Here is a 17,305-nt window from a genome sequence, read left to right as displayed (position 1 = left end):
CAATGCAGGTTAAGCATGGTTCTCTGTGAGACTAAGTGACGTACGGTGTTTGCTGTTGGGAGGTTTGAAAAAAAGCCAAAAGATAGCAGAAGGCCTCAGAGCTAGTGAGTTCTACGTCTACAGCCCAGCTGCCCTGGCTCCCTTAATAAAACAGTCCCACCGTGCTCTCTGTTCAGCATGCTGTCAGTGGATGCCTTTATGCGCATTCCATAAAGCTTGCTGACGCTCTTCCCAACCCTGCCTGTCACCCCTCACTGTCTCTCTACTCTTACTCCATCACTTCCTTTTTCCCCTTTTCTCCAACACTCCAACAACTGGATTTGAGAGGAAGAGAAATGGAGCACCTCCACCCTCAAAACCAAAACTCTCGAATGACAGACTTTAAAAATCTGGATTTCTAGGCAGTGGAGAGTTCTTAAATACTAGCAGTTGCTCTCATCAGCCTGGTTGTATCTCCAAAATGGGCTTTCTTTGCATGCTCTCCTGTCCTCCCACCCAAACACAAGTCCCCAAAGAAAGGACCCCTATAGCCTCCTTCTGTGGCTCTGCCCCAAGGAGGTGGACATGACCTCTCAAGGCACGCCCAGCAGACACCATACCTCCCTTGCCCATCTTCCAAACTCTTCTTCACAAGTTCTGAAGTTGCTCAGCATTGGCTCACCTCCTTGGTTCGGGCTCAAAGAACACCACAGGTGTCTACACAGTTTACACAGACTTTATTTTTCACCCATTGAGCACAGGAAGGTCTGGGCAGGTGGAGGTGTCACCATCACCTCCCCTGGTTCACAGACACAGACCATGAGACCTGGCGGTGAGGGAGAGGGGTCCTATTCCTACCACAGACTGCTATGGGATTATCACAACGACACATTTGTTCTCGGTTCTATTTACACCAAGGAGTGTGGAGAGGGTACATTTCTTACACTAAAAATATATACTTTGGAATCTCTAAAACAAAAATATCTCCATCTCTACATGAGACCTACTAGAAAGAAGAACATAGAAAACAAGGGAAATGTACCAGCACCTCAAGTTGTCCCCTTCCGTGGGAAAGTTGCTTTGCTCTCCACCTGACCCATTAGCTTGGGAGGGCGCCACATCTGAGCACTCAGACAGACAGACAGACACAGACAAGTAAGAAGGAAGCCCATCACCTTGGAGGAGGGAATATGGGAGAAAGGAGTGAGGAGCAGGCCTTCGGCCTCTTGCAGAAGGAATCCTTGCACATTCAGCTGATTCTTCCGTTCCCAACATGATTGCACGTGTGAAAACCTGCATGTTGGGATCAACCGCAAACCTGCTGACAGAAGCCCAAGCTTTGCTGATTCTGCTGGGCTCGGAAAAGTGCCACAGGGGCTTCTCTCTCTCTCTCTCTCTCTCTCTCTCTCCCTCTCTCTCTCTCTCTCTCTCTCTCTCTCTCTCTCTCTCTCTCTCTCTCTCTCTCTCTCTCTCTCTCGGGAAATACTAACACCAGCAGCCAGAAGAAAAAGTTCTGTGTTCTCCAATGCCGAAAGTGGGCTAGGTTTAAGAAAAAGGCGATTCCTTTTCTTTTCAGAAGGATCAGAAGCCATTCCATTCCCTTTGAGCACAGAATCTCCTAAAAGAATTATCCCCATGGATGAATCATTCCACTTTCTGAATTTTCCTATTGAAAAGATCCACATAACAGTGCTTTCCTCTTTTTATGCTTCGAGCATAAATATTCAAGAGTTACTTCACACCTCTTTTAATTATGAAAATTAGCCTTCTTTCTGGTAAAGAAATGTTAACTGCGTCAATTGCCCAATCTCTAGAATTAATGTCAGAGACCAAGGGCACCACAAATAATAAAGAATAGATTTGGTAGAAAAATCACTTCTATTTGGTTTTGGAATGTCTTTTTCTGTTTACACTGAAATATGGATAAGCCTCAGGGCTTGAGAATCCTTAATCCCTCTCCCTAAATAAGGAAAATAACCGTGAAGGCCCCTTTCCGAGAAGCCCCGGGACCATCCACCCTCCTCACCTCTCTCACCACCCCCAACTGGTGGTGGTTTCCAGGACCTCTGACCAAGAACTTCTTCCTTCCAAGAAGAACTTGAAAGACTGAGGAAAAGGCAGAAAAGAGAGAAAAGGGTGCTTGAAAAAGCTGAGTCAGTAAAAGGGGGTGGAACTGGCTGATGTCTCATTTGGCAGGAAAGATTTCTACCTACAGGAGGCCCAACAGCTACAATCAAAAGGAAGTCAAGAACGCTGAGAACATCCAACGCAGGGCTGCTTAATGTCCTGCCAGGATGTGGCCTGGAAACCTGAGAAGTTCGAGGAAAATGCAGTAACAAACTGGCAAAGACTGCTTCAAAGTCCTAGGAGGAGGTGCTAACTCTCGCAAAAGAAGAAATTTAGAGAAGCTGATAAAGGAGCAGAGACAACATACTAGATAGTATGTCTGCTGCTTTGAAAGGAAAGCCAGGGGCTCTGTGGTCAAGCTTCTCTGATGCTTCAGGAAATCTTGGGAGACGCAGAGCATCGGACCCTGAAATCAACAGAGAAGATGCAGGGAGAATTACCGACTCCTCAATTGAGAGGGAAGTCCGGAGCACTGAGCAGGTAGAAAACAAAGTAGAACTGGGAACTGCCTGTTCTGGACAATCGGAAACCACAGATTTCCAGAACCAGAGACCTCTTAAAGGTCACGGTTGTCACAGCCTGAGTTGTCAACTAAGCCTGGGACTTAGCATATACCAGACTTCTATTAAACAGTTACGACTAATTTAAAAGCCAGTCACATCTCAGACAAAGAGCAATAGCAACTATGCACACTTTCTTTCGGAAATATATGGTTCCCTACCCCTCTACCCCAAAGGCAAAGTTCTGTGAAGATGGGGCTGGGAGCTGTACGTGGTAAAGACCAACTCTCTTGAGAGTCTCATCACCAGAAGTTTGAAATCACATACAGCCACAAAGAGCTAGCCTGCATTTTACACAACCAAACATATTCGGTAATTTCACGGCGTATTTCTGCAGGCGTTTCTTTCTCTCTAGACCAATCCCTCCCTAAAAGTCACGGGCTAGGAAGTAACCTGCCCACTCAGCAGCATCAGTTCTTCCCCTCAGAACCAAGAGTCTATTCACCATCACTTTCTGAAATCTCTGGCCTCGCCCCCTTCCTGCCCCCACTGCCAGCCTACCAGGGCACTGGCCTGCCCCCCCTCAGTGTTCCTGCCATCTCCCCTGTCACGGAGGTGCACCGCTTCTTGGGCCCAAGCAAATCCGGGCAGAGAAATCACCTACCAGCCTTTCTTTGCACCCCTGAATCAGTTTCTCCTTAATGTTGAGCTTCAACACCTTTTTCTATAGACTAATCTGCCTATATTTGTCCTCAAGCTATTCCATCAGGGAAGTCTGAAAGGGGTAGACCACAGAAGGGAGAACGGTAATATTCTTCTGATGCCCCCACACTTCAGGTGCACAAGGCTGCTTAGCAGCAGCAGTGAAATCTTACAGATACACTCTCGTTTGTGGACAAACACAGGCATGTGCACACACTCACACATACACAAATGCTGCTGCCGCTCCACCTCGCCTCCCAGTTTCCCACCCCAAACGCTGCCGTCATGGTCACAGCCACAGACCTGAGCAAGGAAGCAGCCAGCACTGGGGCTGAGTGCTTCACGGGACTTGGGAAAGAGGAGAGAGTAAGGGGAGGGAATGGTTCCTACCACTGAGATGTAGCAAAAATGAGGCTGGCTACTGTTTAAGAAAAACCTAATGGCCTAAAAGCCTTGGCACAGCCTTCCAGAGCAGCTAATGGTCCTGAGGCGCAGTGACCTAGGAGGGTCTGGCTCAGGAAAGTGCACATGTGGTCCTATAACCACACTGCACAGAGTTCACAAAGACAGGCGCCCTTCTCTCAAGAAGCCCAGCCTACACAGTGATATTGTCACCTAGTTCTGTTGACTGATGGACTCTCCGTTACATTCCTTACCGCCACGCTGAGGCTAGGGGAACAGGGGACGCAGCCACCGTCCTCCCTCTGCAGAGGTGGCAGGAAAAGATGGGAGGGGCAAGATGGAGGAAGAAAGGGGGGATGTTCTCAGGGAACAAATAAGATGAAAAAGGAGGCAAGTTCAAGGAAGCAGCCAGAGAGACAGGAAAGGCAGCAAGAAAGCTTTTTAACTGACAGGTTGCCTTTTATTTTTCTAAATTAGGTAGGTATGGGTACCATTACTACATTTACGCTAAAGTGACAAAATGTGAAGCTTTGGCTCACAAAGATTTTAATGCCCATATACTTCAAAAAGGACACATTCCTGTTCCTGTCTGCACCATATGAGAGGAAGCCGGCTGTCCCTAAAACAGCCTTGTGAGTAGAAATCAGACAAACCAGGAAAAATATCCGCAATTCAAAGGGATATCATTTGAATATCTGAAAACAGCATGACGTTCAGCCAATAGGCACCGGTGAGGCCACACACGCTGCTTGTTTACAGCAGGCACCCGTTCTGAGTGGTTGGTGGCCCTCCTGTACCAGTTGTTAAATATTTTGAAAATCATCTCTGTATTAAAATGGTTATGGCTCTAAGAGATAGGGAAGTATGAAAGAAACGCAGGGTTCCTTCAACATCAAAGATCTTTAGAGTAAGACACTAACATGTCTCAAGAGTCTAAGGAATGCAAAATTCAATACAGTGATATAGCCAACTCTTCGTCTAGGAAGGGAAAGCACATTGGGGGAATGTCCCACTGTACAGAGATTTTCCAGGATGGAAAACTGATAAGATCGGATTCCCTGGGTACCGACATGCTTGCTAATGACATTCTGTGCACAAAGGAAGAGAAAGTCTATGTACAGTGGAGCCCAAACCCTTGATATTCATGGTGACAGAGAAGAGAAGAGAATAACTATGAGTCAGTTTTAAACTAAATACCAAAATTAATTTCACCACTTCCAGTTAATTTCCCAGTGTGGCTTTTCACATCTGAGAGGCAGAACGTTTGTCAACCAAAAGAAATCCATGACGATGAAGAAACCACATGGCTGAGGTGGTTTTGGTCCATTGATGGTTCGCTACTAAGGCAACTAAGGAGACATTACGCAAGCACTTGGATCTCTCCAGGAATGGAATCAGACTGTGTCCTCAAGAGACAGCAGCAAGACATGAAGGTTTCCACAACAGGGCAATAAAAACACCTTACCTCCCTCTCTACTCACAAACAACTCTTATCAAACCTTCCCAGAGATCTAGAAAGCAGACACTACGACAGACCTTCAGGCAAGAAAGTCCTTCCTGGTGTCTAAACTAATTCCTTCTGTGGCAATTTAAGCTCATTCTCTTACTCCACCCTCAAGGAAACCAAGAGAGGCTGCTCTTCCTCACTTATCATGATTGATTTCCCCCTGAGCGTCTTCCTGCTGAAGCTCAGCAACTCCAGGGTCCCTCTTGGCCCTTTCATCATCCAAGGTTCTCACTGAATTATGCAGGCTACTGCTAGGGAGCAATGAGGATGCACTCGGGTCAGAAGCATCTTCTGGCTGTAGTGGTGGGCACTGCCAATGCCCAGGTCACTGAGCAAACCTCCTGACAGCCCCTGGGTCTGACCAGCATCCCCTAGAGTAGGCAATCCAACAAGGCCCAGGGCTGCCCAGCAGCCTGCAAACACTATGGGACTGGAGAGCGTTCCCTTTTCTCCCTGCTCTCCTCCTACTCCCCCACCCCATCTTTTAGGAAGAGAGCCCTCACTGAAGGAATCCTCAGTGGCAGAATGGATCCATACGGCTTGGCAGGCCAGCAGAGAGTTTCAGAGAAAATGTCTGGAAAATGGGAAGCTGGGTATTCGATGGTGGCAGTTCTGAAGAGAAAGAGAAGAAAGAGAAGTACCAACAGGAGTTGGTCTTCTGCTTCCACGTTCGCGTCTGGTGACTGGCTGGTGGTATGGGATAGCTGGACGTCCTGCAATGCACACCACGAATAACTGAATGCTCCACATGGCTTTGAGGAGACCAAGGACGGGGCCAGACTTGGTCTTGCTTCTTCTCTGAGAGATTCACCATCTTCTCTGTGACCAGAACTTCCCTGAGGCACCTCATGGCCCAAATCTTCCATCCCAGCAAAGACTTAGTTGAAGAGACTGAATAAAAGTGTTACAATTAGACAAAAAGAGAACACATGATTCATTCCTGCTTTTAACACAATACTTTGAAGATGTCACCACAATTTGGATCTGGCTATATTTTAAGTTCATTTACAAGTAGACTAGTTCTCAACTAAAAATAACCACGTGCGTTATACATTTCGACAGCTGCCTGGATTTTCCTCTGAAGGAAACAAGATTCTATATTTCACTCACATTCAGCACAGATTTATTTTAACCCATTCGATAAAGAAATAACCCACCACCACCACCCACTGGTGGCTGTGAGTTTTCAAAGTACTTCAGTTTCTCCTCGGAGCCGATTTCCGCGTGAGGCAGTTTGTTATTATAGTCTGCATTTTACTGCTGAGAAGACTGAGTTCCGGGAACAGTGGTCCGCCAGGTTATGCTTGGAATTACTAACTAGACCAGGTCTCCTAATTCCTAGCCTACTGTTTTTAGGGTTTTTTTTTTAACTAGAAAAGTCTTCTTTAATAAGACCTAAGACTTTGCCTTTAGCTATCTTAGTACTTAAACTTAAATGGTGCTTGGACTAAATTATTCACCTAATTTGGGTGCACAGCCTACCTCAATGTAGGTAAAAATGCATCAAGTCCTTCTATTTTCTTAATTAACCTGATTAAAATTGATCTATGCTATTGGCAAATGATATCCAGAATTTAGTTTCCAAAATAAGAAAACAGTTATAATTTAATATTTCAAATATTGGCAATAATTCTCATTATGGAACAACTTAAATAGGTTAAAGTCTGTATCAACACTATCAACGCTCTCCGAATATGTTAGCAATTTTCCAGTTTGTGTGGTTGCAGTAACCAGAGAAATGCTCTATAGATTTTGAAATGGGAACTAGAAAGAGGATTAGGGAACTAAAGAAATAGAGCAAATTTACATCTCAAAGTAATTCCATCCTGACCTTGGACCTGTATAAACGGGCAGCTCAAAATAGCATATCTGTTCAAATAGTTAGAAACCATTTTTGCTTTTCTTAGGCTTATAGCTGCTCTCCTGGGGTCAGCAGTAGTCTTAGAAGTGATATTTATTAGACAAATTCACTTTTACAACTAGAAGATATTTTACTGTCAACATGATTGCTGCTTTTAAAAGCCAGAAATTTTTTTAAAAATCAGCAACAAATAGTTCTCTTTACCTCTTTTCCTTTGTATTTCCAGAATTCATACTGAGAGCTTTCCAGACTGTGGTTTTAGGCATTTCATCAGATATATTAATCTCAGAGGGGTCACATCTGAAATCAGAGCTTAGGACAGTAAATGTCAGACACACAAATAAAATACGTACCTCAGTCAATGAAGACCACCACCCCCCCAGAAGGGAAAAGATTAGGTCTCAGGGAGCTCCACTAACAGCTCTCGGAAGTGCTGGGAACCAGATGGTCAGAATGCGGAGAGGCAAGCGGTCCATGAGGTGGTGCTGAGGGCTGGGCTGGTGTGCCAGGTGGCGGCCAGCCCTGCTCCCACGATTCTGCACTCCTTCAAGGGCCCTCTGGGGAGGCTGACGGCACTGTGATGCCAACAGGGGCAGCATCAGGAGCCAGCACTGACTGAGTGCTTGCTGTGTGCCAGGCATGGTGCTACGTGCTCTCCATTCATTTTCTTACTTACATGCCCATTGCATGTTTTCCACTTGCAATTTACACAGGACTTTTACAATATGTTATCTCAACTATCACAGCATCAGAGACTATTAACAACCTCATTCAAAGGTATAGAAACCAAAGCTCCAGGGCTAAGCGACCATCCAGAGTCAGAGGTCAGTAAGTGGAGAATCAAGCCCTTGAACCCAGTCCCTGGTCTCCTGGAACCTGAGTACTCTGAAGTCTTCTACAGGCCAGACTGTCTCCTTTCAAAAGGCCGAGAAAAAGTAGGCAGCATCCCAACAGAGAAGGAACATTGCTCCCACTTTGCCACCAGAGAACTCAAAGCCTGTGGCTACGTCCATAACAACCTGAGGAAAGTTTATCAAGGTCCAAAGATTCTGTTTCTTTGGAGTCAGTTAAAAAAAGTCAAACTCATAGTAACAGAGAACAGAATGATGGTTAACAGAGGCTGGGGATGGGGGAAAGGGAAGACAGTGATGAAAAGTCTACTCTTTCAGTTGTCAGATGAATAAATTCTGAAGACCTAGGCACAGCATGAGGACCACGGTTCATAATAATGTATACTCAAAATTTGCTAAGAAAGTTGATCTCAAATGTTCTCACCACACACACAAAAAAGAATGGCAACCGTAGGAGGTGACGGATACATTATTAGTTTGATTGTATGAATCATTTCACAATGTATACATATATCAAAACATCACACTGTACACCTTAAATATACACTATTTTTATTTGTCAAAAACAAATAAATCAAAAATTTTTAAAAAGAGTTTCTTCATTTCCCCTTCAGTATAAACCACAGTCGGTTCAATGATTCAGCAATAAACCATCCAGGATCTAGATGACCCAGATGCCCTCTCTCTTCCTTTTCCGTCCCCTCTCCACCCATGAGCTTCTTTCAGCTTGTGTGGATGTCTTCCACAAGGAAACAAAACGCTAAGAATGAAACCACATATGGACCAGTTCAGCTTCCTGTGACTTGTGGTGAGCAACAGCTTTGATAGAGAAAGAGGCTAAAATTCATTGACTGAAATAAGGAATTTGAGATCCCACTTCAGCTCCCCCTTGGCTCCTAAGACTGTAGATGCCACGAGCCACGGTGGAATGGGCTGTCTCTGCCCATTCCCAAAGGCTTGCCCATGCCCGGGAATTTCATGCCCACCAGGTTGAGAACTCTCTGGAAGCAAAGACCATATCCTGTTCATCTTTGGAAGGTAGCAGAGAAAGGCAGAAGGAGCACTGGTGTGAGTAATACAAAGACTGTTTGAATCTTAAACTTTCTACTTAACAGCATTATGATCTTGGGCAAATTACCTAAAACCCTCCAAGCCTCAGTTTCCTCATTGTACAAATGTGGACAATGAGACATATCAGAGCGTTGTTATAGAGATTAAGTGAGGGAACATAGGAAACCTTCTAGTCCTGGCCCAGAGAAGTTGCTCAGCACATGAGCTCCTCACCTCTGTTCTCCTTGTGATTCCACCCCTGGTGCAGAGCCTGACGCACAGCAGGGACTTGGTAAACCAGGAAAGGACAGGGGTGTTCAGAAGCTGGACCTGGGAGGCTGAATGTCAGCTCGTTGAGCCACAGCTGTGTTTGTGACACCACTCCAACACAAAGCCAGACCGTTTACAGAATAACCAAAACAGCAGACTCCTTGGTGTTTGGGGAGTTTTACCTGAAACTGTTGCTCTTTCCAGGACTAATGAGTAACTTCCTGCTCTCTAAGGGGAACTTGTCTCCTCCCATTTCTAACATTTTCTCTGCCTCCTGGAAGAAAAGGAGATATTGTTATATCTTGACCAAGTAAAACTGTCAGTCTCCACCAGCCCATTTTTCTATCATCACAATTTCTACCTTATTTTCTCTCACATTTATTATAAAAGAGTATAATTATATTCTTTCATATATTTGACTCATCACAAAAAGACAGACAACCAGATATTCGTATCCATGGAATAGCACGAAAAAAAAAAAGAGAACCTGAATCTGAGTAAGCTTCTAGATCCAACTACCAATTTACTGGAAATATAGGGAACAGAAGAACATGTTAAATGACACCAAGGGACACAATTAATAAAATCTAAATGGTGAAAACCCCGATAGGTCAAAGACCTACTTTCTTCCACAAAAAGAGAAAAAAGAAGGGGAATCTCTAAAGAGATTTAAGAAACATATCTACCAATTGCAACATAGGACCTTATTTGGATCCTGATTCAAGCAAACAGATGGTTAAAAATAATAAGAAGGCATTTGAGGAAATACAAATACTGGCTATTCTCTCTACTTTTGTATATGTTTGAAATGTTCCATATAAAGTGTTTTCTTTTAAAAAAATCCCATTAATTTAGAGGAAATAATTACAGAGAAAAAATATGTACAAAGATATTTAAAGTAGTATAATTAATAATAAAACCTAAAACAACTATAAATTTCTACAAAGGAAGAATGTTTAAATTAATTATGAGATAATAATACTATAAAATATTATATAGCCATTAAAACAATAAAGATTATACTGACATAGAAAAATGAAAGTGTCCTATGAAATCGAGTTGAGGGGAAAAATCAGAATATATACATATATATATACACACACACACACACACTCAAATATACAATTATAATAGTTACATGAAAATGATGTTAAGGACTTAAAAAGAACATAAAGAAATAAACATAAATGTTGGATATTGATGTGAAATTTTGGGGTAAAGTCTTCATTGTTTTCTCTCCATTTAGTTTTTAAAATAATTTTATAAAGTAAAACATGTATCAACAAACGCATGTTTACTTCAGAAATTTTGGCAAATAAGTAGTATAATGTTTACCAGCCACCTCAAACTTAACATCCAAAAGAGATCCCTCCTTTTCCTCCAAACCTGCTGTTGCTAGGTCTTCCCCATCTTAATAAATAGCATAACCATTCATCCAATCCTTCACTCCACAAATCTAAGCGTCATCCTTGATTCCTCTCTTTCATCCATGCTCACTACACATTAGCGAAACTCGTCAGCTCTATCTTCAGCTAAGTCCCCAGTCCAGCCATTTCACCACCTCTCCCTGGCCTAAGCCACCACCGCCTCTTGCCTGAACTATTGGCACAGACTGCTCACTGGTCTTCTGGCTGTCTCCCTCCCTTCTGGCCTCACTGGCTTTCTCGACATTCCTCAAGCACATCAAGCTCATTTCTGCTTCAAGACCTTTGCATCCGCTGTTCCCCTGGCCTGCAATGTTCCTACTTCCAGGTATTCTCATGACCTGCCCCTCACTTAATTCAGGTTTCTGCTGAGATGTCTCCTTAGAGGAATCATCCCTGATTACCCTAAATAAAGTAACTCTTGCAGCCCCTTACTTTCTTCTTCAATCACTACCTAGAACTTTATATAAATAAATATATGTGTGTGTATATATATAATTTTTAAGTTTTATAGAATTTTTAGATGCCTGAAAGCTTTGCATTTTATCTTGTGAATTCTAGTAATCTTCTCTTTAAAGTTTTCCTCCATTGCCTCTGTGCTTATAATTATTAAACCTTATTTAATAATATAAAACAGACACATAGACCAATAGAACAGAATTGGGAGCCAAGAAATAAACTATGTATATACGGTCAACTAATATTTAACAAGGGAGCCAAGAATACTCAATGGAAAAAAGAGAGTCTCATAAATAAATGTCACTGGGAAAACTGGATATTCACACGCAAAAGAATGAAACCGGACCTCTATCTTACACCATTCACAAAAGTTAACTTGAAATGGCTTAAAGACTTAAATGAAAGAGCTGCAACAGTAATACTCCTAGAATAAAATATAGGGAAAAAGCTCTTTGACATTGTCCTTGGCAATGATTTTGTGGATATGACACCGAAAGCACAAGCAACAAAAAGCAAAAATAAATAAGTGGGACTGTATCAATCTAAAAAGCTTCTGCATAGCAAAATAAACAATAAACAGAATGAAAAAGTAACTTCTGGGATGGGAGAAAATATCTGCAAACCACATATCTGACAAGGAGTTAATATCCAAAATATACAAGGAACATATATAACTCAATAGCACCCCCCCCCCATAAGCCAATTGAAAAACAGGCAAAGGACCTGAATAGACATTTCCCCAAAGAAGACATACAGATTGCCAACAGGAACACGCAAAGGTGCTCAACATCACTAATCAACAGAGAAATGCAAATCAAAACCACGAGATATCACCTCACACTTGTCAGAATGGCGGTCATCAAAAAGACAAGAAATAACAAGTGCTGGCGAGGATGTGGAGGAAAGGGAACCCATGCACGCTGTTGGTGGGAATGTAAATTGATGTGACCACTATGGAAAACAATATGCAAGTTTCTCAAAAAATTAAAAATAGAACTACCATAGGATCCAGCAATTCCACTTCTGGGTATATATCCAAAGTAAGTAAAATCACTATCTTGAAGAGATATCTGCACTCTCAGTATTATTTAGAATAGTCAAGACACAGAAACAACCTAAGTGTCCATCAATAGATGAATAGATAAAGAAAAGGTAATATATGTATACAATGAAATATTATTCAGCCATAAAAAAGAAGGAAATCCTGCCATTTGCAATGACATGAATGAAGACTGAAGGCATTATGCCAAGTGAACTCAGTCAGAAAGGGAAAGACGAATACTGTATGATCTCACTTATAAGTGGGATCTAAAAAAAGTCAAGTCATAGAAACAGAAAACAGATCAGTGGCTGCCAGGGGTAGGGGGTAGGGGAAATGGGCAAAGGTGGTCATAGGGTACAAAGTTTCCGTTATAAAATGAGTAGGTTCTAGGAATGTCACATACAGCATGACGACTATAGTTAAGAATAGTCAAGTCACTAAGAGAGTAGATTTTACAAGTTCTCACCGCACACTCAAAAAGAATTGTGACTGTGAGGTGGTGGAAGGGCTAACCACCCTACTGTAGTGATCATTTCATAGCACGCACATCACCAAACCATCACACCGGACACCGTACACTCACACGATGTTATACGTCAACTATATCTCAATAAAGCTGGAAAAATAATACAAGATTTTTAAAAATTTAAGATATTAGAAAAAAATGTCCTTTCAAAGTATTTCAAAGGACACTATTTCGGGCACTAACTGTATTTGGAAACGCTTTCTGGCTCATTCATTTCTTTGTCGGGTATTTCCATTTTGCTACACATCCATTCTCTGCACGCACAGGCCATTGATTGAGGGTCTATTGTGCGGACGGCAGATGCCAAGTGCCGAGGGGAACGAGGAAGGACAGAAAGTCCTATGCGAGTTATCTTTGCATGGTGCCAACCACAACACCATCTGCAATTAGGTACATAATAAATACTCTCAGAAAACAATAGGTTTTGTATACTTGTCAAATTAGACCCTTTGGGAGAACATGAACCATTAGATCTGATAATAAGAACAGATTCTATGTTCATATTCTAAGTGTGAACCTGGTGAGTAGACTGTAGACAAACAGAGGTAAAAACAGATCCGAATATGAAGGCCAGTCAGGGACAAGAATCCTTAACCCCTCCTCCGCTAAGACCACCTTTGGAGTAATCTTCCCGGCTCCTACCCATAACCCTTGGGGTTCCTGACGTTGCCTGTGGCCCTTCTATGTGCTGTAATTTGAGGCTGCCCCAAAGTGTACAGTTGGTGCAAGAACTATGACCTCTTCCTCCTTGGCCTTCTTTTTGGCATCGTCCAACTTCTTCTTTTTGCTTTCAGGCATGAGATCATCTAACCAGCTCAGCTCTCGCTTAGAGAAACAGAGATCCATGACTTTCCTGACAAAGACCAAGGCCAAAACCTGAAGAAAAATAAAGAAAGTGAATTAAAGGGGCTCATTTCCTTCCTGGAGTTAAAAGCAAACTCTTATTTTCACAGCGACTAGGGCATTTCAAGCAAAATCAAATTCATAATAATCATGATAGTTGCCTTTTATCGAGTGATCCCTTTGGGGGGGGCGGGGGCAGCCACACTCAGCCCAAGGGTGCCTCACGGTGGGGTGAGGGGCCTGGAAGGACCATCTGGATTTCCTCCCATCCTTTGCCTGTACATTTCCCCACAAAATCCTTGCTTTATGCCTGCACCGTGGGTCTCTAGGGGATTTTGTCTCTGCCCTCTGGCTTGGCCTGACGCCCATTTCATAAATGAGAAAACTGAGGCCCAGGGAGAGAAAGTGCTTGCCTAAAATCTGACAGCTAATTTCCTCAATAGGAACAGGTCAGGGTGTCTCAGCTGCTGCTCCACTTTTTTCCCACGAGGGCCATTTTAGCCAAAGGGGAACCAGTAATAACCCAGAAGGATCTGCCTGGATTAACTGCTGTTCACCAGCTACATCTGGTGGCTGGACAAGGAACGAGGCAAATCAGGTTTGTTAAATTCAACCAGATTCTCCCTAATTTCAATGATTATTTTCTCAATAAATCCAAAATTGATAGTATCCCTTCCAGGAGTTGTCAGGAGTTTGCTAGTTCTTTCACCAAACACTCAACCTGTGAACATAAGGCCCAGACGCAGAACTCTACATGCAGTCTGACAAAATGGAGAAACCCATCAGGAGGGCACATATCTTGGAGATTAAGGGAAAAGATGCTCCCCCCCCCACCCCGTGTTCTCACCCTTGAAATATCTCCCAGTAAGCCAGAGTTCAGCAGTACCTAAACCAGAACCAAACATTACCCTCAGTGCCTTTTCTCTCTGGAGGCCCAGGCTTTGGGTAACTTTCAAACAGCCCACTGAATTCTCAGCATCCTCATGACACAGAGTGAGCCAGAGAGGAGAAGGCACCAAGAGAAGACGAAACAGTGAGGTGGTCAGGTGGCAAGAATTTCGTCATCACCCTAGTTTTGGGAAACAGCTTGTACCCTGCTGCAGCACACACAGTTCAGCTTCCCGGGTCCCCTTTCCAGAGCCCTTGCTGCATTTAGTAAGCAGGTGAGGCTACGCAGTCACTAATCAGGGCTGGACCAAGCTCCTCCTCTCTCCCAGCGGCTTACAGCAGTGCACTGCTACCATTTTAGGTGCTTCTGACTCCAATAAAGCCTAAATTGGAACTATATTGCTTTGAAGGAATATGCGAATTACTGCAAACATTAAGAATCCTCTCCATGTCAGATTCATGAAAGGAAGACAGACAGACAGACTGACTGAAAGCCTGGAAAATAAACATGGCAAACTGTCACACATGTATTCACACCTCTAGGTCCCCAAAATAGTGTTGCTCCTGCAAAGACCAACCAAAAAACAAAAATGTACCATCAATAAAAGATTAATATCCAGTACATATAAAATTTCTAAAATTCAACAACAAAAAAATAAAAAACCTGATTAAAAAACGGGCAAAGGACTTGCACAGACATTTCTCCAAAGAAGATATACAAATAGCCAATAAGCACATGAAAAGATGCTCAACATCACTAGTCATTAGGGAAATGCAAATCAAAGCCACAGTGAGATGCCACTTCACACCCATTAGGATAGCTGTATTCAAAAGAAACCCCAAAACACAACAGAAAATAAGTGTTGGCAAAGAGGTGGAGAAATTGGAACCTGATGTACTGCTCGTAGAAATGTAAAATGGTACAGCTGCTATGAAAAACAGTACAGTGGTTCCTTAAAAAACTAAAAATAGAATTACCATATGATCCAGAAATCCTACTTCTGGGTACATACCCAAAAGAATTGAAAACGGGGACACAAACAGATATTTGTACGATTCGCGTATATAGCAGCATTATTTACAACAGCCAAAGGGTGGAAGCAATCCAAACGTCTATTGCCAAATGAATAGGATAAACAAAATGTGGTATGTATATGTATGTATGTATGTGACAGAAATTATGCAGTCTCTAAGAAGGAAGGAAATTCTGACACACGCTACAACATGGAACCTTGAAGACATTATGCTAAATGAAATTAAGCCAGGCACAAAAAGACAAACACTGTATAATTCCACTCGTATGAGGTACCTAGAGTAGTCAAATTCTGGAGACAAAAAGTAGCATGGTGGCTGCCAGGGGCTGGGGGGAGGAGGGAATGGGGTGTTAGTGTTTAATGAGTCAGAGTTTCAGTTTTGCAAGATGAAAAAAGATGGATGGCAGCAACAACAGTTGCACAATAATGTGCATGTACGTAATGCTAACGATCTATACACTTAAAAATAGTGAAGAGGGTAAATTTTATGTATATTTTATCACTATTTTTTAAAATAACTAATAATAATTTTTCAAAACTCACCATCATTGGAAAGACAATGGCAGCTGGAGACGCCTTGATGACCCAGAGCAGGACAAGGCAGGTGAGCTGGATGAGGGTGAAGAGGTGCACCTTGCGCAGTGGCACGTGCCGCAGGTAGATAAAGTCTGGCTGGTGCTTTGCAGGCATCCCAAAGAGCTTCAGACGGTCAAAGAACTGAAAGGAGGGAACTGGCACTTACTTTCAGGAGGTTTCTCTGGGTCAGAAGCCTTGTTCGGCCCATTCATGTCTCTCACATCACCTGCTCTGAAGGGCAGGTAATACCCTCTCCACTGGACAGAAGTGGAAATGGGGACTCAGAGAGACCAAGGATTTTGGCCAAGGTTGGTAAGTGACAGAGTCAAAATCTGAAATCATCTTTTCTAATTCAAGGTTCGAATTTCTTCTCCTCTCCCACACTGTGGTTTCTCAGATCTTTCTCAGGAGAATTGAGAAGAAAAGAAACCATTTGCATCTTTCCTCTTATTATCAAAACCAAAGCTCTTACTTGTTCTTTGAAGAGTCTGGAGCTTTCATTGATTATTTATAGCAAAAAGATAAAATGAAAGCTCATAACATTCTGGATATGAAAAACTGACCATTCTTACATTATAAAAAGGAAAACAGAGACCCAGAGAGGTTAAGTAACCTGCTCAAGGTCGCAGTAGAACTCAGTGTGTAAGAACGCCCATTGCACACTCCATAAAAACAGAGAGGAACCAGCTGCCAATAGAAGCGGCCGCTAAGTTATCTCACCTCTGGGACACCCCGTTATTAGTGACAAGCTCCTGATAATCTCTGTTCAATGGCCTGAGGAATGAGTTGGTAGATGGGAGAAGGCAGAGTACGACAGGGAGTAATATCTGCTTATCTGGAGGTGCTCCCACGACTTCCCAGTGTCCTCGTCAGTGTACCCCTAGTTAGCCCCCTCTCTCATACTTCAGCCTGGCACTAAAACCAGCACTGTCCACGTGCGGAAGCGAGTTTGGTTCTTGACCAATCTTTCAGATCTAAGTTTACCAATATCTGGCGAAGCACCTAGTGTTTAATATGAGCCTGATAATTATCTGATGAATAATTAACGAATGACTGGAACCATGACATCAAGCCAGGTCACCCTGGAAGTCTCTGTACCCTCATGTCAACATAACTGTATTTTGCCCAATGTCCAAAGAAATGTCTAAAATAGCTTAACCACCAAGACTAGGAAATGGTTTCTCAAGAACTGGTTTGTGCTTCTCCTGGGGAGCTGTCCCTCCCTGGTCAGGACCGGTGAGCTCACACTGAGAAGACACTGCCC

The 17,305-nt window shown here is 43.0% G+C and overlaps 1 protein-coding gene across 4 annotated transcripts in view; it reads right to left on the bottom strand.

Annotated features, from left to right (window-relative positions):
• Nucleotides 1-697: 697 nt before the first annotated feature.
• Nucleotides 698-17,305, bottom strand: part of SLC4A8 (solute carrier family 4 member 8) — a 65,355-nt gene continuing 48,747 nt past the window's right edge. For 2 of the 4 annotated variants that reach the window (XM_023643578.2, XM_023643579.2), the window contains 5 exons: nucleotides 16,009-16,182; nucleotides 13,439-13,576; nucleotides 9,432-9,523; nucleotides 9,214-9,317; nucleotides 8,465-8,689 (listed from right to left, as the gene is read on the bottom strand). In XM_023643578.2, coding sequence (XP_023499346.1) covers nucleotides 8,652-8,689; nucleotides 9,214-9,317; nucleotides 9,432-9,523; nucleotides 13,439-13,576; nucleotides 16,009-16,182 — 546 coding nt within the window. In that variant the 3' untranslated portion in view covers nucleotides 8,465-8,651. Of the gene's footprint in view, nucleotides 6,109-7,282; nucleotides 7,379-8,464; nucleotides 8,690-9,213; nucleotides 9,318-9,431; nucleotides 9,524-13,438; nucleotides 13,577-16,008; nucleotides 16,183-17,305 lie in introns of those variants that run through there. The other 2 variants (XM_001504331.6, XM_014740989.3) reach the window with 2 other exon arrangements.

The sequence above is a fragment of the Equus caballus genome, chromosome 6 (assembly GCF_041296265.1).
Source record: "Equus caballus isolate H_3958 breed thoroughbred chromosome 6, TB-T2T, whole genome shotgun sequence".
Lineage (NCBI taxonomy): Eukaryota > Metazoa > Chordata > Mammalia > Perissodactyla > Equidae > Equus > Equus caballus.
The sequence above is the reverse complement of the archived record's forward strand: the minus strand, read 5'-3'. Positions and strand labels throughout refer to the sequence as shown.